The following is a 24,170-nucleotide window of genomic DNA, read 5'->3' as shown; positions in this document are numbered from 1 at the left end:
TATCACATTGCTCTACTGTCATGGACACTATTTATTATTGTTGCAATGAACACCAATTTACTTGTAATACAAACTCATAGTTAGTTTGATAGTTTTTAAAATTTATGGGTATAAATCATATTTTTCTAAAAAGATGAAATATATTTCTCAAATACTATAGCTAAATACATGATAAAATTTCACTCAAATAATATTTACCAAAAATATTTAGAAATCTATTACCAAACGCTAACATAAAGTTGTCTATTTCATCCTGTGCCTAGGTGATAAATGTAAATTAGGAGAAATATAAGGGCCTTTAGCTTAAAAGAAACACAAGTTTTTTCTTTCTGCCGCGTGCCCCCTTATATTATATTCTATTTTATATGTTATTTTATTACTTTACATTTTGTATTAAGAAATAACGTAATTTATGCATTAATTTTAAAAATAATGAATATTACCGTCTATTCGATATTATAATTAATATTTTAAACTTTTTAACGTACAAAATAATTAAATTGTTTAGAGTTTAAAATAAATATTTTTTGAATTATTTTATATGCTATATTATTACAAATTCTTCTTTTTATCTTTTCTTGTGATTTGACCCGAAAAATTAACCATTGGCTCTCACGTCCGCTCCTTCTCTCTCCTTTTATCATAGGCGGACTCCAAATTGCTTATTTTAATGCGACATAATGTACGTTTTGAAATCCGCGACACCTCAACTATTACCCACCCAACCGGTAACATTCAACCGGCCAAACCCGTCCCCACACCTTCACTTTCAAATATAACTTCAATTTAGCGTTGATTTCAAAATCATTTCATTTTAATTTCAATTTCATTTACATTTACATTTGCATTTGCATTTTTAATTTCTATTTCCCCCTCTCTCCCCCTTCATCTTTACACATCTTCATCTTTCTCACTCTCCTTTCTCTCTCTACAATTTTTCAATGGTGTGTTTATATATATAGAGATTCACTTCTACATATATGTATAGATTGCAAAAAAATAGTGATTTTGAAGTTTCAATGAAGATGATTATGGTTATTGAAGCGATTAGTGCAAGTAGATTCTGCGATTTCTCTTATTCGTCTGCTGCTGCTGCTGGTGTGTTCTCAACTTCGAAGGAGTGTTGAAGAAGAAATCTGTTTCGAGGCTTTGTTGTTGTGGATCTGGTTAAGCAACTATAGCTGTTGGATTTTTGCTTGATTTCTGGTAAGAATGATCGAGATCGAATTTGTGAATAGTAGTTTAATTTTACTTATAGTCATTCTTATGTTTTGCCGACTGTGATTGACTATCTATACAAGTGAATTTATATTAGTAGATTGAGTTTTATAGCTTAAGTTTTCTTGGCTGATATGTTGATCTATATGTTTCCATGTATGATTTGTGGCGATTTGCTCTGTAAAGATGCGATTTTTTTAAGGGATGACTCTGCTTATGAATATGTTTGGGTGTGAGATGCGATTCTCTTTTATATAGCTATCATTTTCTATTTGTCTCTATGACTAATATTTGGTGTGTGAAGGTTAATTTTTGTGCTGCTGATGAACTGAGTCAATGAAAAACAATAGATCAGATGATATATTTTGTATATAAATAATTTTAATTTCAGGTTGAACAGAGTTGACATGATCATTCTTCCTTAGCTTACATTAATCATTATCAATCTGATAAGGCAATGAAATATTTGCAGAATAAACTTTTGCTACTTCATGACAAAAGAGAACACAGTTTGAATATTATTTTGTTATTTTCATGGTTGAATTCGCAGTTTTTAATGTTTTACAACTTATGTGCCTATTCAAGTGAAAAAGATGGAGATATTACCAGAAAAGAAACTGAATCAGGGATTATAATTAAATGTTATACTTAAGGTATGTTAAAAGGCAAAGATTAGAATGAAAGTTAACCCCTGTTAGTTGATATTTTACAAAAAGTAATAACTTAATGTGTTCAAAATTAATAGAGTCTTCTTATTTTATAGAGTTAAATTAATTTATTAGTAAAAGTATGAAATTTATAGTGTCATGGAAGGCTTACAAGAAAATAACCTCTATATATGTCTGTACAAAATAAATTTCTTCAGTCTACCTTTCTATCATGTAGTGTCTATCTGTTTACAGGTTCGTGTATTTTCATTAGTTTTTGGGAAGGTTAGGTGAGTTTAGTTGTACCTAATATGGCAATTTTCTTGTTTTTAGAGTTATATTTTCTCCCCCCTCAGCTCTCCCTACTGATTCCTGACCCTTTTATTTATGGCAGTTTAATAAATTTTTTATTGGGTTTTGGGAAGATTCTGAGTTTTTGATATTGTCAGTCTGGTGTATTGTTGAATTAGATTTGTTCTATTCTATTTCATTCAATTTTATTGATCTGTATTTGACAAACATTTAATTCTAGAAAGATGGTGCTTGGAAATTTTTACTAGATATGGTGCTGTATTCTTCTTTTAATTTCTTGATTTTTGACATGCAGTTGACTGAAGCATGTGCACTGGCCCAGAAAGACCCAACCAATCTGTTACTGATTCTACATCTAGTATGAAGGGTATTACTAAACTCACCGTTGAGACTGAAGATTCTTTTTCTAGTTTGCTTGAACTTGCTGCAAACAACGATCTCGAAGGTTTTAAAAGATCTGTTGAGCTCGATGCTTCTGCTATTGATGAGGTGGGGCTATGGTTGGTTCGCAAGAAAGGTGCAAAGCAGATTGTTAATGAGGAGAGGACTCCTTTAATGGTAGCTGCCACTTATGGAAGTTTAGATGTTTTGAAGTTGATTATCTCTAATCCTGTGGTTGACGTTAACCGTGCTTGTGGTCCAAACAAGTGGACTGCTCTTCACTGTGCAGCCTCTAGTGGTTCTGTCAATGTTATTGATGCAGTTAAGTTGCTACTGTCAGCTGGTGGTGATCCTAATGTTGAGGATGCTAATGGCCAGCGGCCAGCTGATGTGATTGTTGTTCCACCAAAGCTTCCTGGTACTAGAGCTTCTCTTGAAAAACTGCTTCTGAATAATTCATCTGATGGCTCAGTTGGTGACTGCAAATTGACAGTATCTGTGGCTACTTCAGATGCATCCTCTCCCATTCTCTCCTCATCACCAGAAAATGGATCTCCTTGTTCATCATTGGAGTCCTCGTCTTCCCCTATGGCATCGAAGTTCAGTGACCTCCCTGCTAATTCTGCACGAGAGAAAAAAGAGTATCCAATAGATCCGTCTCTCCCTGACATCCAGAATAGTATATATTCAACGGATGAGTTCCGCATGTTCTCTTTTAAGGTTCGGCCATGTTCTAGGGCCTATTCACATGACTGGACAGAGTGCCCATTTGTCCACCCTGGAGAGAACGCTCGTAGAAGAGATCCAAGGAAGTACCACTATAGCTGTGTGCCTTGTCCTGAATTTCGCAAGGGTGCATGCCGACGCGGTGATATGTGCGAATATGCTCATGGGGTGTTTGAGTGCTGGCTACACCCTGCTCAGTATCGTACCCGCCTGTGCAAGGATGGTACAAGCTGTGCTAGACGAATCTGCTTTTTTGCCCATACTACGGAGGAGCTTAGGCCCTTGTATGTCTCTACTGGATCTGCAGTCCCATCTCCTCGGTCAGCTGCTTCTGCAGCTAGTGTGATGGACATGGCTGCAGCGCTGAACCTTTTTCCTGGTTCACCCTCAGCACACTCTGTGATGTCTCCTTCTGCATTTAATCAACCCATGTCCCCCACTGCCAATGGAATGTCTCATCCATCTGCACCATGGCCGCAACCAAATGTCCCAACTCTTCATCTACCTGGAAGCAATCTGCAGTCTAGCCGTCTGAGGTCTTCCCTTAGTGCACGAGACATTCCGCCTGAGGATTTTAACATGTTGCAGGATTTTGATGCCCAGCAACTAGTTCTCAATGACATGGCTTGCTATTCACAGCCACGTCCTAATTCTGCCACTTTGAACCGATCTGGTCGGTCCAAGACACTAACTCCTTCGAATCTTGAAGAGCTTTTTTCTGCTGAGATGAACTCTTCTCCAAGATATTCTGATCAGGCAGCGGCTTGTGGTGTTTTTTCGCCATCACACAAGTCGGCTTACTTTAATCAGTTCCAACACCAACAGAACATGCTTTCACCAATTAATACTAACGTTTTTTCCCCGAAAAACATTGAGCACCCTCTTTTGCAGGCTTCTTTTGGTGTTTCCTCACCTGGAAGGATGTCCCCAAGAAGCATGGAGCCTATTTCCCCTATGAGTGCTCGCCTTTCAGCATTTGCTCATCGTGAGAAGCAACAGCTGCGAAGCCTCAGCTCCCGTGATCTTGGATCCAATAATGCTCCCCTTGTTGGATCCCCTGTAGGCAACTCTTGGTCGAATTGGGGGTCTCCCAATGAGAAGGTTGACTGGTCTGTGAATGGAAGTGGACTCCGACAGCTGCCCAGATCATCTTCTATTGAGCAGCTCAACCCTGGAGAAGAGCCTGACCTATCATGGGTGCAATCTCTTGTGAAGGAATCTCCAACCGAGATAAAAGAGAAGCAGGCCGCTCCTAATTCAGTTGCTGCACCATCCGGTGAGAGTTTGAAAACCAGTTCCCAAATTGATTCCGTTGATAATTCCGTTTTAGGAGCTTGGCTTGAGCAGATGCAACTTGATCAGCTTGTCGCCTAGCGAGATAAGACTCTATTAACTCATTTTCGTGTTTAGCCAAACAAATCAAATTAATAGGAGGGGTAGTATATATTGTTTTTATGGTACATCTTTTTGTTGATGGAGGGGGAAGGAAATTTGAGGGAGAACAAATGTAGGTGGAACTTTCCATAATGTTTCTATTCGATTCTTCTAATTGTTTATTTGTTTACAAGCAACAGTTTTTAAGTTGCCTGGGCTATATTAAAGTAAACCCAGTCCAGGTTTATTGAGATCATCTTTGTATTTTTCCATAATCCTATGGACTTCTTTTTGTTACTCCCAAATGAAACTATATTTTGTAATATTCCTGATGTTTACTATATCATTATTTCAAGTATCCACCCACTGAATAAAGAATGGTTTCTAGGATGTTTGGACTGTGATTGGTATTTGAGGATAAAATAGGTTTTATCTTGGAGATAGTGATGGATGGTGACAAAGTTAAGAAAATTTGAATATATAGGTTAAAATAGTAAATGATGGGAGAGGCCCACTGATTTTGTCATCAAATGACATTGCAGATGAAATAGTGGGTGAAGTTAGGGCAGATTTCTTTAATTTGTGTTTGTCGGTCCCCTATTTTTGATAGTGAAATGTGGGGACAAAAATAATTTAAAAAGAAGCACAATGACATTATTATATAGTATAGTAGTAGTCCTAAATAAAGAGGACAAAAACAGGTGAAATGGGTTCGCCACGTCTTAAAATCTTTTTTTATCTTGTTCTGTAGAAATAAGTAACTCTCTTAAAGCATAATTTTATTTAAATATTTAAAAATATAATAAATTTGATTTGACTGTTCGAAATTTTATCGATGTCACAAAAAATAACTGTATAGTTTGAAAATGAAGTGAGAAAATATTGTAAAATCACTTACAAATTTCTTGTTGACATTTTGGACATTCATACTTACAAATTTCACACCCATTAAGCTTAAAATTGGTTTCACGAGAAATATCGTTTGGAGAAGGTACATCCCATTAGAATTGCAGTTGAAGCTGATGGAATATGCGCTTCACACGTTTTACTTTGATTATGTAAAGACTCACATTTTGTCGTCTTACATTCCCTAAACGTAGCATTATTTTGTTTAGTTATGATGAAAAATTGACTCTCACTATACAATGTAGAATTCTCACATATATATGAAGAATCAAGGATTGTATTGATGATTGAGTTACATATTTCTTATTTAGGAGAAAAGTCCTATACTAGCTACACTAGGAATCCTAATACAACACAAATATAATATATACATCTTATCCTAGTCGTATAAAATATAGACTTATACATAAATTAGGACTGAGTAGTATAGTCCTTCACCGAACTGTTCTTTCGACCTGTTCCATCAGCTTCCTTCAACACTTCCCCTCAAGCTAGTGAGTGGACGAACTGTAACTCCTAGCTTGCGACGAAACTCAGCAAAAACCTGTTTGGTTGATGCTTTTGTATGAATATCTGCTAGCTGACCCTTAGACCTCACAAATTGAGTAGCAAGTTGTCCTCTAGCCACCTTCCCACGAACAAAATGATAGTCCATTTCAACATGTTTAGTTCTAGCATGCATAACTGGATTAACTGTCATGTACAAAACACTCATGTTGTCACAATACAATGTAGGTATAGATCGAAGAAACACCTCAAGCTCATGAAGTAGATACTGATCCATGTCATCTCTGATGCAGTGGAGGCAAGTGCTCTATACTCAGCTTTAGCACTTGAACGAGCAACTGTGGACTGTTTCTTGGAGGTCCAAGAAATACAGTTTGCTCCTAGGTAGATGCTATAGCCCATAGTGGATCTCCTATTGGAGGTACAACCTCCCCAATCAGCATCGTAGTACCTATACAACCTACAAAGTGATTGTGAAATAAGTCTAAGTCCAAAGTGCAGACTGCCTTTGATATACCTGAGAATTCTTTTCACCCCTTGGAGATGAGCACTGTTCGGATTTTGCATAAATTAGCTTTCTAAATTCACAGCATGAGTAATATCTGGTCTTGTGAAAGTCAAGTATTGAAGTCCCCCTACTATCATTCTGTAAAAAAAAATGCTTCAAGCACACTTCCCACAGCTTCATGTAGACCATGCTTCTGAGCCAAAGGAGTGGCTATAGCCTTTGCAAAAGTCATTTCAGTCTTGTCTAGCAGCTCAACAACATACTTAACCTCAACTCCAAGAAAGAAGTGTAAATGACCAAGATCTTTCATGGCAAACTCCTTTTCAAGTTGTAGAACCAACTCTGAGACATGTGATGGATTACTTCCTGTGACAATAATATCATCCACATATAACATGAGAAATATTTTGCCATTGTGAGTTTTCAAAGTAAATAAAGAAGGATCAACCTTACTACAAGTGAAACCAAGGTGTAAGAGATGCATTTTAAACCTATCATACCAGGCTCTTGGTGCTTGTTTAAGATCTACAATGCCTTTTTAAGCAGACATATATGCTGAGGATACTGGGGATCAATAAAACCAGGAGGTTGACTCATATACACCTTCTCTTGTAAGAAGCCATGGAGAAAGACATTTTTGACATCGAGTTGTCTAACTTTCCACTTTAAACTGACAACAATGGATAGAACCACCCTAATAGTTGTTGCTTTAACCACAAGACTGAATGTTTCTTCAAAATCTATCCCTTAAAGCTGCGAGGATCCCCTTTCCACAAGTCTGATCTTGTATTTATCTATTGTTCCATCAACTTTTAATTTTGTCTTGAACATCCATTTTGATGCAATCATACTAGGGGATTTGGGCACCAAAATCTATGTCTTGTTAATATGTAAAGCATCAATCTCTTCCTGCATTGCTGCAAGCCAATGAGGTGATTTTAGTGCTTCTTTAGTAGTATTTGGTTCTCTGACAATTTCTCTGCTGCTGCGAACAACAAGTGACAAGTGTTGTTCATTCGCTTTGTTCTTGGTGATCATATGATGCCATTGTGGTTTAGGATGTACTTCAACTGGTACATCACCCAAGGTAGTGGACTGGAGTATAGCATTGTCAAGTTTATGGTCAACTGGTACATCAACTAAAGTGGTTGCTTGATGACGATCATTGGATGGACCTGTAAAAGCAACCTGTTTCTCACTACTGCTGATAGATTCAAAATATGCAGGTGAACTTTCAATACTGTTATACGGATCATCAGCTTCCTTCAACATATAAAGGTTAAACTCGTAAAATATACGTGGTACTAATGCGACCTCTTTGGTTTCCATCTTGCCATTGTCAGTATCATCGGTTAGTACTAGCTGTACTTTTGTATTATTCTTCTATTCTTTACCCTTTTCTAAATCAGCTATAGCTTTTTTTTCTCACTATGTAGGCATTTTGGCCGTGTGATACCATATCATAATATGATATAGTGAGATGGAATCAGCATTTGGACATGTCATTTGACGCTGATTCCATATCATAATTCCATATCATGAGATGTGATACCATATTCTCCAAAAACCATGATCTAGAATCATATGAGAATATCATATCATGATTTGAGTTATTTTAATACAAAAATTGATCCACAAGTTTATATTTTGTTAAAGCAACCCCACATTTATATATATTAACCATTTATTTCATATGTAAATAAAATTTATGATCACATCATTACTTTTTAAAATTTATTATTTACACCGACATAAAATTTATTATTCTCACTAACATATAGTCACTTTAACTCACACTCACGATTGTTGAGTAATAAAATCTTGAAGAGCCCGTGAAAGGTGTTCCATTTTTACTCAAATATATCGATGGAGCAATTACTTAAGTGGAGAACAAATAATTTTGTGATAATTTATTGTACGATTTTATGATTTTTTGTTTATTTGATAATATTGAATAAATAATTGGGGTTATTTTACTAGTTTTAGAACTTATGTGATTTTTATGTTTATGAGAAAATATACAACACGAAAATTTCATATCGCATGTCCAAACGTTAATTTCATATCATGATACTATATCATAATACCATATTACGTGGCCAAACGAACCCTAATTCTTCTACCAGTCTCTTCCTCAGCAACAAATGAAGTAGTAATGTTGCCTAAAGGGAAAATTGTGACTTTGGAGGCTTGATTGAATTTTGGCAATTGAAACTCCTACTGCTGCAATTTCATCTTTCCCTGCAGTCATGAAGAGCCAACATTTGGGATTTTCTTTTTGTAAGGGCAAAATAGTCAAGTCATTCACTAAACAAATGAGAATATTATTATTAATTATTACACTTAAATTTGAACTTCTAACCAAAAAAATAAAAAAAATAAACTGTCATGCCTTTTAAGTAACTAGTTTTGATATACGTGCCTTGCATGAGAATATATAATTATTTAGTGTATTATTGTTCTAAAATTAATGTTAATGTCAGTAATATCAAAATTTCAGCAAACAACTATAGATAGAATAATGAAATATGTATAAGTTTCTATGATTAGCGAATGTGAACTCTATTATAATTACTATTGAAATTGTCAAATCAATATTTGAAAATACTTATAACTATTTATAATGTTATAAAAGTTATAATTAAGGTAATGTGACAATTCTTTAGGACTTCCAATAAGATTTGTCTTCTTTTTTTTCCCCCAAGTTTTTCCCATTTTACAATTAATTGAGATATTGAAAATAAAAGTTTCACTCTTAATATTTCTTTGTTACACTTTTTCAATATAGTTTCTCCTTACTCCCCTATAGTGTATTACTTGGTTATTATTGTATCGTTAGAATTACTACATTTATTATAATATAAATAGATAAAATATTGATATAAAATATAGAAGATATACTATATTGAATGTTTTTAGCTGGTGTATTATATTAAATTAACATTTAAGTTATAGAGTGCTAAAATTTCATTAAACTTTGAGATTCTCAACATCTGTAAATCACACTTAATTTTTTATAAGAGAAGAATAGAAAACTTAAAAAAAACTCTTAGTTTAGAACTGTGAGGAAAGCCTCCATTTATAGTTAACAAATGCTAGTATGAACATGTACTTGTTGTGTTTAATAATAAAAGTTACAATTTTTCGAAAATGTCGATTCTTTTTAGAGAAGTCGTAACCATTCGATGCGAATATTTGTGCGCTTTTAAAATAAAATATTATAAATAAATATAATATAATATAAAATATAGAAGATATAAAGAATTATGTGTTTTAAGAGGAAGAAGAACAATTGAAAATTAAAAAAATTTGTATTTTAAAAGTGTTAGGAGATCCCTCTTTTTATAGCCAACAAAGGCTTGTACGAAAAAAAGTTCACCAGAAAAATCACAACCCTTTAAAAAAGTCATAAACCTTTGAATAAGTCAATGACTAAACGGAAAATCACAAACTCTTTGAAAAATAAAAGTGACAGCCCTTCGTATTAAGATTTGGTGTTTTAATTTGAAAATATTATAATACTTTAACATTAAAGTTAGAAAATTCATGTTTTTAAGATACTATATACATAGATATCTAGATAGGTAGATATAGAAGATATAAGTTAGATATATATATAAATGATATCTGTCCTATATTCATGCCTAGATTATCACGTCTCTTGTCAAGTAAAACTTTTGAATACAAAAGTCCCATGTTCAAATTGAGGTGAATTTTGATTAAGATGGCGTTATGCATAAGTGAAATTTACTCGATTGATTGACTATTTGAACTTTATTTCAATATATATACCTAAATGGTCGATAAATGTCAATCAATTAGAGAAGCAATAGAATTAGTAGCTAATGCAAGTTAGATTCTAACTTCAGCCATGACTCCTTGATTTTTATAACTTATTTCACGACTAAAAATACTAGATTCTGCGTCGAACAAAATTTTGTAACTAAACAACACAATTCGTTGCTTATTCTAGTTATCAACGAATTAGCAACATATTTTCATTAGCTACGAGTTAAATAACGACGGACCAATAATGGATAGCTAAATGCAATGTTTTTTTTTGTTAGTGTGTTGAAACAAAAAAAAAAAACTACCTCTCTCAAAATAAGAGCATTCAAGCGAATAAAGTTAAAGAACTTGTGTTAATTTATATTTTATCGATGTTAATATTGTTTTATGTAATTCTCTAATAAACTTAAGCAACTTGTGTTAATTTATATTGTATCTAACTATGTTAATATTGTTTTATGTAATTCTCCAATAAACCTAAACTTGTGTATATTTATATTGTATCTAACTTAGTTAACATTGTTTTATGTAATTCTCTAATAAAGTTAAACAACTTGTGTTTATTAATTTAAAGGGGATCATTTAAGAGTCTTTATATTTGATTTCGTAATATAAGTTTCTCCTTTAATTCAAGATATTCAGTTTATTTTTTTTTTCTTTATAGTGAATTCTTAAAAATTGATAAGCCTACCTTGTTAATTTTTTTAATTAAACTAAATGGTATGCACGTCAGGCCTTGAAACTAAAATTCAACGTGCAATTTTATTTAATTTAGTATATTTTGAGTAACATGAGCAAATAAATAAGGTGGCAGGTGCAAATTCCAAATTTATTTTGTGTATTAAACTGTCATCTTAATTCATTGAAATAATAGTACACTGATAGTCGGCCTCACTATCTCATAACAAACTTAGCTTATTTTGCAGTCTAACCGTCTCAAATTCTTAATAAAAACAAATGAGACTTAGCTTAATATTGACCATATATATCAGATATGATTCTAAACATATAATACGATTCTAAAAGATTCAGGATAATATTCTATTTTAACAGAGAACAATTACATCATAAATATTATGTAAAATATAATATGATACTGTGATAGAATCATGCTTATATTTTTGTATCTTTATATATAAATAGTGGATAGTTTATTAATTGTAAAGTTTAGAATATGAAATATTTTTCAACTCTTTTTGATTTTTCTTATTCTCTCGTTCCTCTAGATTTTGTATCTTTATATATAAATAGTGGATAGTTTATTAATAGTAAAGTATAGAATATGGAATATTTTTCAACTCTTTTTGTTTTTTCTTATTCTCTCATTCTCTATTGGGTGGGTGGATATATTATAGAATTTGAAGTTAAAAGGGCAAAAAAAATTGTTAAAAATTTTAAAAAGTTACATCAATTTTTTTTTAATTAAAAGGACAAAATCGCTTTTGATAGAGTGATTTTCTTTTGACAAAATTGACGTGTTAAATTTTTAATTTTTTTTTCTTTAAAATCGCTGCCATGTCAAAAGTGACTATCCGCGTATTATCAAATACAATAATTCACTTCTTTACTAGATTTTTTTCAAAATTGTTCTGCCCCAGCTAAAGCTTGTTAATCACAAATGGTAGTTGTAGTATTTCTCTAAATCCACATTATATTTCTAGCTGTGAGTCGTCTTATGCTAATTGTTCATATTAGTACAAACTCAATAATTAAAATCCGCTCACTAAGGGATTTGTCACCTGAAGTGTTTCATTGGCATGTGGTTCATATGGGTGTTGTAAGATTTAATGATGAGTCATTATAGTGGGAGTTTATCATGTTATTTATGATAATGACATGTCAAATTAGTTATTTTCTATACAGATTGAAGTTTTATGAATTTTGTGAATTTATTGATAATTCTGAAAAATAAAGAACTTAGCTTTCTATTATTGTTTTGCACAACGGATGAAAAAGTGATTTGGAAGTTGAAGTCATGAAGTAGAATTTAGGATCGAATTGTCACGTTTTGATAAGTTAACTAAAAATGGGTATCACGTCGATGCACTAATAGTTTAAATTTGGATTTTGTGAGAGGATCAATGATGTGTTAAACATGTGAAACGTGTTGTGAAATTGTCGTGTTGATAATGTTGTTTATGTTGAAATTTATGCATGTGATTGTAATGTTTGTTCGACTTGTTTATATTGCACTAGTGCGATAGTCGCGTGATCCACCAGTACACAGTGATAATGTACTGATTCTGCACTTACTTTTATTTTTGTTGAGTACAGGTCATTTTCAAGCGGCATTTTACAGACCTCGCTTAGGAGATTAGAGATTATCGTATCGACTCTAAGGATGATCTGCTTCTAACGGGCTGTCAGTGAGTTCTATTTTGTCCATGTCCATCAATTTTGGACTTGGATAGTTATATTTAGTTAGTTGAGTAGTTCGTTAGTAATTCCTTATTTAGATTTGGTTGTTCGTTGGTACATTGACTTTCAGTTCTAGGTTTATCTTACGCAAATGTTAGTCGCTAGATCTTATTTCGTTCAGAAATGAAACTTCATTTGTAGTTATTTAACTTACTTTCGTAACTTAAATGTCTTAGTTTTAGAATAATTGCTTTAGTTGACTAGTAGTAGTGGTTCTCCCATCGTCTTATAAGTGTGGGTCCCAATCACGACGGGTTGGGGTCGTGACACTTCTTCAATCAAGTTGTAATAATTTAGTGCAATGGAACAAGGTTAGTGTTTCTATCATTCCTCTAGATTAAAATTTACGTGTGATCTTGGGTGAATTCCTTAAAGTTTTTTTTAGGCGAAATGGTCTAATAGATCCTCGTACTTGTACACGTTTGTATTATGGATCATTCTACTTAAATCTTTATCAACTGAACCTTTAGACTCAATCTAAATAAGATTTTTAAACCCTTCTTATCATGTGTGTAGTTTACTCTCCCTTAAATTGATGACATGTCAAATCCATATCACCTATATCAATGACATGTCAAATCCATATCACCTATATCAATGACATGTCATAATTATCTTTATAATTATTTTTAAAATTTATTAACCAAACTTTTTTAATAAAAGTAAAATAATAGAATTTTTATTTATTCCTTAAAATAAAATTTTGAAAGTACTATATCTTCTCCCCCATTTTCCACCTTAATAAAGACAAAATCTACCGGAGAAACTTTTGCCGGTTAGACTGCTTATACTCTTTTCCTCACCCGTTTTTCATCTCCATCGTACACCCTCGTTATTTTCCTTTCCTCCTCCTTCAACCATTACAAAACTACTAATAGCCACCGTTGCCGCCGCATCACCAGATCTAGCCGAAATCTCTTCATTGTTGTAACTAGATCCTCCAACCTAAGCCATCGCGGCCGCCGCACCCCCAAAGCTGACCAAAATCTCTTAGTTATCGTAACTAAATCCTCCAATCCTCGCTATCTCTCTCACTATACTGTGAACTTGATTTCTCTGACGATTACCACCATTATCAACCTCTCCCTTTAGAGGCGAACCAATGGAGTTAAAGAAGCTTTCAATACCAAGATTTGATAACAAGAGTATGGAAAGAAAGACAAAAGAGTCGGGCATGGAGATGGTTGCTATGGAAGGTGGAGTGGGTGAAGATGATGTAGTCTTCTTAATTATTTTTAATTTTTGTATTATTTTATTAATATTTATAAAATTGAAATATAGTACTCACTTGTCGAGTGTGAAATCACACACTTTCACCAACTTATTCATCTCAAAGCCACATAAGCTCGGTTAATGGCCAGAGGAATCCGATAAATTGTGTTTTATTAAGTTTAAGGGTTCAGATGACAAAGAGATAAGTAGAAGAATTCAGAATACAAACTGATACAAGTACAAGGATCCACCAGACCATGTGCTGTTTTTTAAACAAAATTAAATCTTAAAAAATATAACATAACAATTAGAAAAGAAATAAATTAAAGGGTATAATAAATTTTAACTAAACTACCAGAAGTAGAAATGCCTGGCCGGTCCATAATCAATTTTTTTTTTATATAAGTGAGAGGTATGTATGATCATACTAATATAGCCGATAAGTCTAAGCAAATTAAATTGACGATGAACGTTATAAAAAATGTACCTAATAATTAGTTTGTCGTGTGAACCACATATGTATTTAAAACTCTATATATTATTTAGGCTTAAAATGTCGTTATATTACGTCAAACAATTTATATATGACCGTAACTTTCACTAATTCTTTTGTTATCGTACATTCTCAAATAATAATCTATATAAATTAATTGGCATGGTCCAAATTTGCATGCATATATGTTACGAGAATGAGCCTGCCTCAGTTCCAAATTACCTTAGTATATATTTAACTATATACATGTGACAAACAATATATATATATATAAGAGTATTTTTATTTTTTTTAAATTTCTTTTGGCTTCAAAATGATGAATCAATGTCAATAATCATAGAGTTTTTTTTTATTGCTTCATCCTTAGATGAGAAGCTTTTGAGTTCGAGCCCTGCGTACGTAGAAAATCTTGTTAGGACCGCTACATACAAAGGAACCTTTGCACATTGATAATTAATAAGACGAGTTGACTCCTTATATGACTTGATCAATCCTCCTCCCTTTGAGCTAGCTTTTGGAGTATGATTTAGGTTTGAGTTTTAATTTAACAAAGTCCTGCAACACGATCTGACTTCAATTGAGTCTTTAATATAGACTCCAAACAGAATAAAAAGAACAAAAAAGAAAAATATTACTGTGTCTTTTCATATGAATGTGGTCATGTGGACCTGATATAACTGGCATTCTGTATTATCAACGACATTAGTAACGACTCTAGTCAGAAATTATTGATTAGCCAGCTTTAAACTATATTTATTGTAATGATCAATTCTAATAAATAAAGGAAAAATTACCTGTGTAAACCTTTGGAGAAAATAATGTAGGCTTTGTGAATGTTCTTGATGGACTTTGTGATTTATTAAGATTTTAAAAGAAAATTGTGTTATAAGGTTCGTATTCACGTCATATTATGGTTAAATTTGAAGATATTAGAAACAGACTTAGATATCATTTGGATTGGAGGTTCTTAGTTAAAGTACACGAGACGAAACACAATTTTTCTATGTGTACATTATGGTGTGAAAGTCTGTAAACACATATCTTATACGTTATTATATATCTTTAAACATGATTTATACGTGGTGTAGATTAATATATACATAATACTTATGTATTAAACTATATATTTTTGTAAAAATCCCATAAAGAAATGCTTGACTAACAAGGAAACATACACGGAGTTTAAGGACTATTTTGATAACATGAAATCTGAATAAACAAAATCAAAGTGAAAAATTATATTTGAAAGTTAGTGTTGTATTTGATCATTAATATAAATTAAACTTGTTCTCGATAAATCTTTTAAAAATTTAGAACAAAAACGTATTTTTTGAGTTCAACTCTATGAAAAAGGTCACAAAATTTTTGTTCCAAACGCCTTAATTTCCAATTTAATTTGGAGGTTCATTTCACGGGTGAACTAATTAAAGAGGAAATTATGTTTTCAGCAAGAATAAAATAAATAAATTTGTGATCCCATAAATAAATGACCAAAAAACATTTAAAAGTTTGATATGCCAAGATATATTCTACATATATATATATAGCTGCTAGCCATATTCCATTACAAAATGTCAAAATCATATGAAAATGACATCACTATATATTATTATATTATATAGTAACATATATATATTGAGTAAAACATTCTGTAGAATTTTTACCCTATACGCAAGAAAAATAGTTATAGCTTCCAAGGAAAATAATAGATGGAATATATTTAGTCAAACAAGTGCTCTATGACTTGGCTTCAACTGACATCACTGGAATCCGCAGAAAACGCCATGGTCCTGTTCCTGTCCCCATCCTGTAATCATATCGAGTCAATTAAATTTGTATCTTAATATAATTTTATTTTTATAAGTAAGAGATGATGAGAAATTACCTCCATAAACCGGCAAATGTACGCAGGACCATGAATATGGTTAAAGCAATCCATATACCAATGTAGCCATTGGTTTTTGAAAGGACAAACTCAGAGGTTATGGTTAGTGCACCAACTAAAGCCTGCGTAAAAATTACTTAATTTTAACAATTTTGCGCTGATTAAATTCAAGAGGTAAATTAGTTTTGTAAACTAACCATGGAATATGCAGAGTATGCAAAATCACTTGCTCCAAAGTTGACGCCATCTAACACAAATGCCAGTGAGTTGATTGGTTGTGTACCAGCAACAAACTGATCCATCGATATCGAAAAAATAAGTTGATAATACTGAGGGAAAATTAGAAGAATCTGAAATCATGTTATTATTTAATTTTACCGGGATGGCAATGATTATGAGACGGATAACATTTTTGTCCTTTGAAAAAACTCCTGATCCGAAGTATAACCCAATTGCAACGACTGCAGCAAGTCCGAATCCCAACACTAATCCCATCTGTATAAGTGAATTTTTTTATCAGTTATCGATCGCATTGCATAAAAATTAATAGCCTACAGCCAAATATATTGTACCTGCAGGACTCGCACTCCTGCAGCTTTTGCCTTTTGGAAGTCTTTCTCAGCAAATGAAGTAGCAAGTATTGCCTAGAAAAAGAAGAATTAGACAGCAAGTTTCAATTCTAAATGTGTAGTTGGTGTGTTCTTTACCTGCCCTGCTACAGCTAATCCATCAGCAAGCAGAGACGATGTTAGCCAGATTTGTAAGCATACTTGAAATGCAGCCATCTGCGTTGTGCCTAATCGTGCAGCCAGCGATGCAGACAATGTCACACAAAATGTGACTGCTATCACCCTTGCTAGTAACCAAAATCCTGCAGCAATCAAAGTTTATCTACTCAATCGGTATCTTAAAGTAATCATGTATGTATATCAAATGCGCTCTATCATTTACTAACCATTCTTGAGAAATTTGCTGAACTGCAGATCTTTTGTGCTAGGAGGTAACAGATGAACTTCTGTCATCAATTTGCATAGGAGAATAATCGATATCAAGTACCTAAATCGAAACATAACAGAGTGATATTAGAAATTGTGTGACTAAATTCGAAATTATAAGAAAAAAAAGACTTACTGAGAAAGAACATGAGCAATGGCAGCACCACTGACACCCCAATGGAAAACAAAAATAAAGATTGGGTCCAAAATTATGTTTGTTAAATCTCCAACAACTGATACAATAGAAGAAAAATAATGCCAAGAGTTAGATCAATGTATCTTTAATTTAATTCTATTTGATTTAAGTGGTTGTTGGTTCAATAGCACTACTTACCAGTAGCAAATAACGGAGTTTTTGTATCTTTGAAACCGCGAAAAACGCCTTGCATAGCCAAAGAAAGGAGGACTGCAGGGGCACCAATTGCCCTTAAGGTCAAATACTTCTTCGCTGGAGAAAGCATAGCAGAACCCTGCATAATTTCGTGAAATAAAATCATATTGCTCTTTTACATCACACATAATAAGATTTCTTGTTGACATATGTTATGATATAATGTACGATTGAACATTCGTACTTACAGATTTCACACCCATTAAGCTTAAAATTGGTTTCGCAAGAAATATGAGGAAAATCGTCTGGAGAACGCCAAGAATGCATCCCATGAGAATTGCAGTTGAAGCTGATGGAATATGCCGCTTCACACGTTTGAGTTCCAAAGAGTCACATTTCGTCGTCTTACATTCTGTAAAAATAGCATTATTTTGTTTAGTTATGATGAAAAATTAGACTGTCAGTTAAAACTCGTAACATATACCTTGTGCTAACACGGTCTCTTTGGTTTCTGTCTTGTCATTGTTATTACCATCAGTTAGTACTAGCTGTTTTGTTGAATCATTCTTCTCCAAATCAGCAATTCCTTCTTTTTCATTCATTCTTCTCACAGTATCTTCCTCAGCAACAAATGAAGTTGTTATGTTCACTAAAGGGAAAATTGTGACTTTTGAGGCTTGATTAAAAATGGCAATTGAAACTCCTACTGCTGCAATTTCAACTGCCCCTGTAATGATTTTTTAAAAAAATAAAAATTGTAAGGGCAAAATAGTCAAATTATTAATACTTTTTAATTTTCATGACTAAACTGACACATCTTTTAACACAAGTCAAAAGTCTTATGTTCACATTGAGTTTGAATTCGATAGACTATCTGAACTTCAATTTTAAACGTGCATACCTAAATGACCGATGAATGCTGTATCGATGAGAGAAGCAATAGGATCAGCAGCTAATGCAAGAGCTGCAGGGAACGCAATACGTAGTATTTCCATGCCAAGATTATCGAATTTAAACACATTCCTATACACCACAAGAAAAAATGATTAAACCGAACGAAATTAAAAAAGAATCAAGAAATATTTGAAGAAAATGTACCAAATGTCTTGAAAGAAAACAAAGATTGGTATCTTCCATCTTTGAGTGCAAGCTACATTGCCAACTTCAGCCATGAGTATTTGGATTTTGATAATTTATCGCGCAAAAAACGCGTCACCACCTAAAAAGAATTTCAAAATTTAGTCTAAGATTGAAGAAAGCAATGGAGGAGAGTAAAGATTAACAAGTGAATGAATTTATAATAGGACTAAATTCTCTAGTAAGTTTTGAATAATAGTTGATGACAAAAGAATTAAATGAAACTGGTAGTAAAATGGTTGCATAGAAATAGGTTAACTTTAATGAAGATAATAAGTGAGCTTAACGCATCTAGGCATGCACTTATTGTACTTTTCCGTAGTATCATCAAGACACATGTGCTTCTTCTAATTCATTTATTTATAACCCCCCCCCCCAAAAAAAAAGGACTAGGTAGGAAATATAAGCATCTTTTCTTTTATTAAAATTCCAAAATAGTAATGACCAAAATAATGTGAAGTATCTGTTAAAAAAAGAAGGACCTAATTTAATTGACACAAACTTCAAGAAAATAAAAAATATATTTAATTAATGTTATATTAAATATATCAAAATGCTTTCTAATTATATAATTTTAAACATAAAGGAAAATTGAAAGTAAAATGTCATAAAAAGAGAAATGAATTATTCCTTTTGAAACAGAGTAAAAAGAAAAGTACGTAATTTATTTAGTACAAAATATAAATAAATTATTTAAATTTGTAAAAATATATAGTATATATTTTCAATATCATATTTCTTTTTAAAGAGTTTTCAATTATTTTTACGACTCGCAGAATGACTATCTATACATGTGTCACACCCTGAAAATTTATTTATATTGGACTAGAGGAAATACTAATAATAATTAAAGAATTAAGCACAATTAATTATTCTGTCTTTATTTATAGGATCGTGTTATACTAAAAATGTTATAAATATTTTCTTGGCTATAATTTTATTTAAAAGAATTAAAAGGAACAAATAGGAATGGACAGCCAAAGTAGGCAGGAATGAACCTGCCTCAGTTCTATTTCCCCAAGTTGATAACATAGCAAAATTTGCACACAAAAAAATAGACCTTTCCATATCAGTAAATTAAAAACTATACATTTTTTCTGTTCTTTTCAGAATTTTTATATTAATGAAGAGAATTAAAAGATGTATCAACTAATCCAACATAGAAAGGTATATCTGTTCATGTGTGCCGTCTCCAAATAAGCCTTCTCGATTCAACCGAATAGAGTTTTAAGTTATATATATTGACGATGTAAATTAAAATATTATAATTAAGTTACAAAATCATTTTATTAACAACATAGGACAAATAATATGTAGTCTGCTATAATATATTAAATTATATTTGATGATATAAAATATTGTTTATAGTACGTAGGAGTCTCGATCCTCGTTGGCATTAAAATACTATGTACGAGATCGACTACCCCATATACAGAATAGGTACTTCACTAGATAAGTGCACTATCATTTTTTAGAAGAAAAAAAAATCATGGAAATAATCAATAAGGAAAATTAAAGGTTAGGAAAAGAAAGTCTTGTTTTTAACGAAAAAAGAATAATAGGAAAATTTGTCTATGAAGACTAATGTTGTCAATATTTCTTTAAAAATTACGATGAAGGAAAGGGGAAATAAGGAAAGGAGATTATAAATTAAAAATTGAGTTCTCGATAGTGAAATCAGAGATGAAAGTTAAGATAATCAATAAAATTGAGCTATTAAAATTCTCGATATTTCGATCTCGATACACTATGATTTATAATTTTAGGCTCATTTATAAGCACCGACACTGAATGCTAACTTCATGTCTAGTTAAAGGCTCACTTAAATAATCTTCGTTATTTGTTCTATGATTTATTTTAATGGTGTCCAAATTAATTTGTGTTCATGCACTTCAATTATTTCTTCATGTTATATTATCTCATCACAAATTTGTCCAGCAAAGCTAATATACATGAAAAGAAACTTTTTATTATTATTATTTCTATTAAAAAATATGAACAAGACCTTGTGATTTTTTTTTCTTTACTTTATTTTTCGCTCGACCACTCCCTAATGCACTAAAATTTGTATACATTTGTGCAATTTAGTGATATCCGCATTATAAACAGACTCAAAAATTTAAATTTATGAATTCTGAATCATTTTGACTAAAATTTGTATACATTTGTGCGATTTAATGATATTCCCACTATATACAGACTCAAAAAATTTAAATTTATGAATTCTGAATCATTTTGCCTAATAGATTCTAAATAGATGTTTTGTGTGATTTTCCTAAGAAAAAAATCATAAACTAAAAATGGTGATTATTTTGTGACAAATGGTGCTTATGATTATTAAGGCCAAAAATGAAGTACAAGGTTCCAATTTGTGGGCAGGGACAGATTTCTGATTTGTCATAATTAGGGAGAGCTCATTATCAATTAACTACTAACTACAATAGGCCAGAAGCAAGTACTAGTTGTTTGTTGGTATGCCGCTTAATTCTAATATTATAATAATTTACGATATTCAAAATATATATATATATATATATATATATATAAATTATTAACTTTTAAAATTATATTAGTATCGACGATATTAAATTAAAAAAAAATACTCTTTCTATTCAACAATAGTTGTATACTATTGATTTGATACGATCGTTAAAGAAATAAAAAATGATAAGGTCAATATTTAATAGTAAAGGTAATATAGACACAAAAATAAATTATCTTTTAATTTTTTAAATTGGACAAATATTATTGAACGACTATTATTGGACGAAGATAGTAATATATTCGTATATCTACCGTATGTATATATGTACATATATGGTGTCCCGCTTGTTAGTACTTCATATTTTGTTTTCATTGTCTTTACATAAGTAGTGTTGTTAGGATTTTTTTGTTGGTTTCTAAATAAAAGATAGAGATTTATTTTATACTCATTCGACTTCCCATTATTCAAAAAATAGAGTTTTTTAAGTTGTTAAAAAGATAAAATCACTTATTTGAAATCAGATTAATTTAAAGTTGATTCGTTTATTTGTATTTCTCTATTTTTTTCCCTTACAAATATAAAGATCTTATAATTTTAAGAATTATAAAAACAAATAATAAAATTTAATGTTCTATAATCTTATCAAATAATTCTAATTTTTGAACACTATTTTCATATTTTACATTTTAATGTCCCAATGCCCCCTAGTGAGTGAACCAATTTTAAATGTTTAGAAATAAGTTGTTTAATTACTTTCTCTGATCTAATTTATATGATTCACTTTACTTTTTAATTAGTTAGTTTAAAAAAAAAAGATATTAAAATAATATTTAAATTTAAAATATTTATTTCAGCCATAATAAAAATGATCTATAGTCACATTAATATTTATGACTTATTTCAAAACACAAATTTTAAAAGTATGTCTTTCTTTCTTTCTTAAATATCGTGTTGATTTTATGTCTTTTTTCTTTTTTAAATATCGTGTTGATTCAAACTACCACGTACGAACTAAGACGGATGAAGTATCCACCAATGTTTCCTTTTCCACCAATAATAATAAGTGTAATATATAGTTTGTTTGGTTATCTTATTTTCTTTTAGACTTGGTGTCCTTATCATTTGTTAGAAAACGATAGAGTGTTGTACACTATAATTATTATTTTGTTATATATCACAAAAAGAATTCCACTTGTACTCACGCAATTGTTAACCCAAAAGAAAAAGATTATTATTTTTTTTTTTTAAAAAAAAATGTTAAAGGAAGTAGTGGCATTCTAAAATTGTTAAAAATATGTAATCAAAACAACTAACAGAAAGTAGAGAAAAGACCAAACTTTTCAACGTGCGGCTAACAACACATATGATAATGCATGTTGTTTGAAATTTGGTTTATATAAATTTTGCTAACTTTTCCTCATCATCATGCACTACTTCCTTATACGTATCTTTTATTCAAATAACGCTTTAACTGACACAAAATTTAAGAAATAACTTATAGATAGTTAAAACAACTTATATATATTTAGACGGTACGTAATCTCACAAAGGGTAGATAGGAAGTTTAAATTCAAATACAATGAATTGATACTATAATTTTCACAGACTAAAAAGAAAAATGTGTTACCTGAATTCGAATAGAGTGTATAATTAGTAGATAGGCACTTCTTTTTCAGGAACAAAGTCAAGGAAAGTAACTTTATCACTTTGATTGGGAATGTATCTTTTTTTCTACTTTTTAATGGTTGGTTATAAATGAATTTTGAATCTTCTTGTGCTCTTCACTTAAAGCTTGAAATTAATTTGCTTAATAGTCTCATTTACAAAAATATTTAAGATTATTTTTCTTTTGAAAGTAAAATGTAAAAGAATGTTTGGTGTGTTGGATATATAAGAATTAGGCGTGTGCATGATCTCATTCAAAGAAATGAATAAAAAGGAACCAAAGTTAGTTCAATATCAACATATATATATGTTCCAAAAGAAGGGATGGAAATATAATATTACGAAGACGTGCGAATAGATTGAGCTTGAAATAACAACGATTAATTTTGAAGTTGATGTTGTAACTAAGAAGTTATGGACATACCTTTATGTGGAAGTTAAAAGTATAAATGATTGAAAGTTGCCAAACAAGTGAGCAAGTTCTCTTCTAGTCCACTGATTTCTTTGTTTTAATAATTTGTAGACATTTAATTTTCATTTTTGATGGCCTATTTATAGAGGAGAAGGAAAGTTTGTTTAGTAGCACTTTTAGTCCTTCAAGTTTTCATATAATTTCATTTTAATACATCTTATATATGATTAAACACATTATATTACAATTAATAAAATACTTTAATTGATAAATAAGTGGAATTATCATAAGTTTTGTGGTTCCTTTTTTTTTAAAAAAAAATTCTTGGGGTGTGGGTGGGTTGGGTGGGTGGGGGTAGCAGGGTAGGAGGAGTGTGTGTGTGTGTGTGTGGCTAATGAAGGTTAGAACGTGCACATATGAATTGCTTTAAATTTTACACGCTTTTAAATATAAGATGGAATGTGATAGCGTAAAATTTTGCTCAAAATATATAAATTTCTCGAAACAAGGAAAATAACTTTTCTTGAAAATAGGAAAAATAAATTTCATGAGTGAATATTAAGTTTATTGTCTTTTTTTCATTTCCGTCGCCTACCTCACTTTTTCACGCTATTTCATTTTCATAGTGTCTTGTTGTACTATATTTATTTGTCTTTTTTTTTACTTGGCGAATCTATTAAGAAAAAACAATTCTTAATTAATATAGTGAGTTTATCATTTTATCTCTGTTATTTGATAAATTTTTAAAATTAATTTACTCATTAAAGAT

General features: G+C 31.4%; 3 protein-coding genes across 4 annotated transcripts; 1 reads left to right on the top strand and 2 right to left on the bottom strand.

Moving 5' to 3' along the window:
* The first annotated feature begins 582 nt into the window (after positions 1-582).
* Positions 583-4,983, top strand: LOC101245989 (zinc finger CCCH domain-containing protein 30-like). The gene is made up of 2 exons (XM_004229579.4): positions 583-1,206; positions 2,473-4,983. The coding sequence occupies exon 2, from the start codon at positions 2,484-2,486 to the stop codon at positions 4,656-4,658; it is 2,175 nt and encodes a 724-aa protein (XP_004229627.1). The 5' UTR covers positions 583-1,206; positions 2,473-2,483; the 3' UTR covers positions 4,659-4,983.
* A 1,729-nt stretch (positions 4,984-6,712) lies between these two features.
* On the bottom strand, positions 6,713-7,063 carry LOC109119787 (uncharacterized mitochondrial protein AtMg00810-like). The gene has a single exon (XM_019212721.1). The coding sequence runs from the start codon at positions 7,061-7,063 to the stop codon at positions 6,713-6,715; it is 351 nt and encodes a 116-aa protein (XP_019068266.1).
* An 8,936-nt stretch (positions 7,064-15,999) lies between these two features.
* LOC101245696 (protein DETOXIFICATION 43) lies at positions 16,000-23,597 on the bottom strand. Of its 2 annotated transcripts, none has more exons than XM_004229578.5 (14): positions 23,414-23,597; positions 18,801-18,921; positions 18,604-18,725; positions 18,187-18,429; positions 17,951-18,114; positions 17,706-17,841; positions 17,508-17,604; positions 17,332-17,432; positions 17,084-17,247; positions 16,949-17,020; positions 16,755-16,871; positions 16,574-16,669; positions 16,377-16,498; positions 16,000-16,298 (listed from the first exon to the last, which is right to left on the bottom strand). In XM_004229578.5, the coding sequence occupies exons 2-14, from the start codon at positions 18,872-18,874 to the stop codon at positions 16,229-16,231; spliced, it is 1,578 nt and encodes a 525-aa protein (XP_004229626.1). In that variant the 5' UTR covers positions 18,875-18,921; positions 23,414-23,597; the 3' UTR covers positions 16,000-16,228. The 2 variants fall into 2 exon arrangements, with proteins under 2 accessions (XP_004229626.1, XP_069155913.1); XM_069299812.1 differs by lacking the exon at positions 23,414-23,597 and adding an exon at positions 19,127-19,162.
* Positions 23,598-24,170: the final 573 nt, after the last annotated feature.

The sequence above is a fragment of the Solanum lycopersicum genome, chromosome 1, assembly GCF_036512215.1.
Source record: "Solanum lycopersicum chromosome 1, SLM_r2.1".
Classification (NCBI taxonomy): domain Eukaryota; kingdom Viridiplantae; phylum Streptophyta; class Magnoliopsida; order Solanales; family Solanaceae; genus Solanum; species Solanum lycopersicum.
This window is presented reverse-complemented; position numbering and strand designations above follow the sequence as displayed.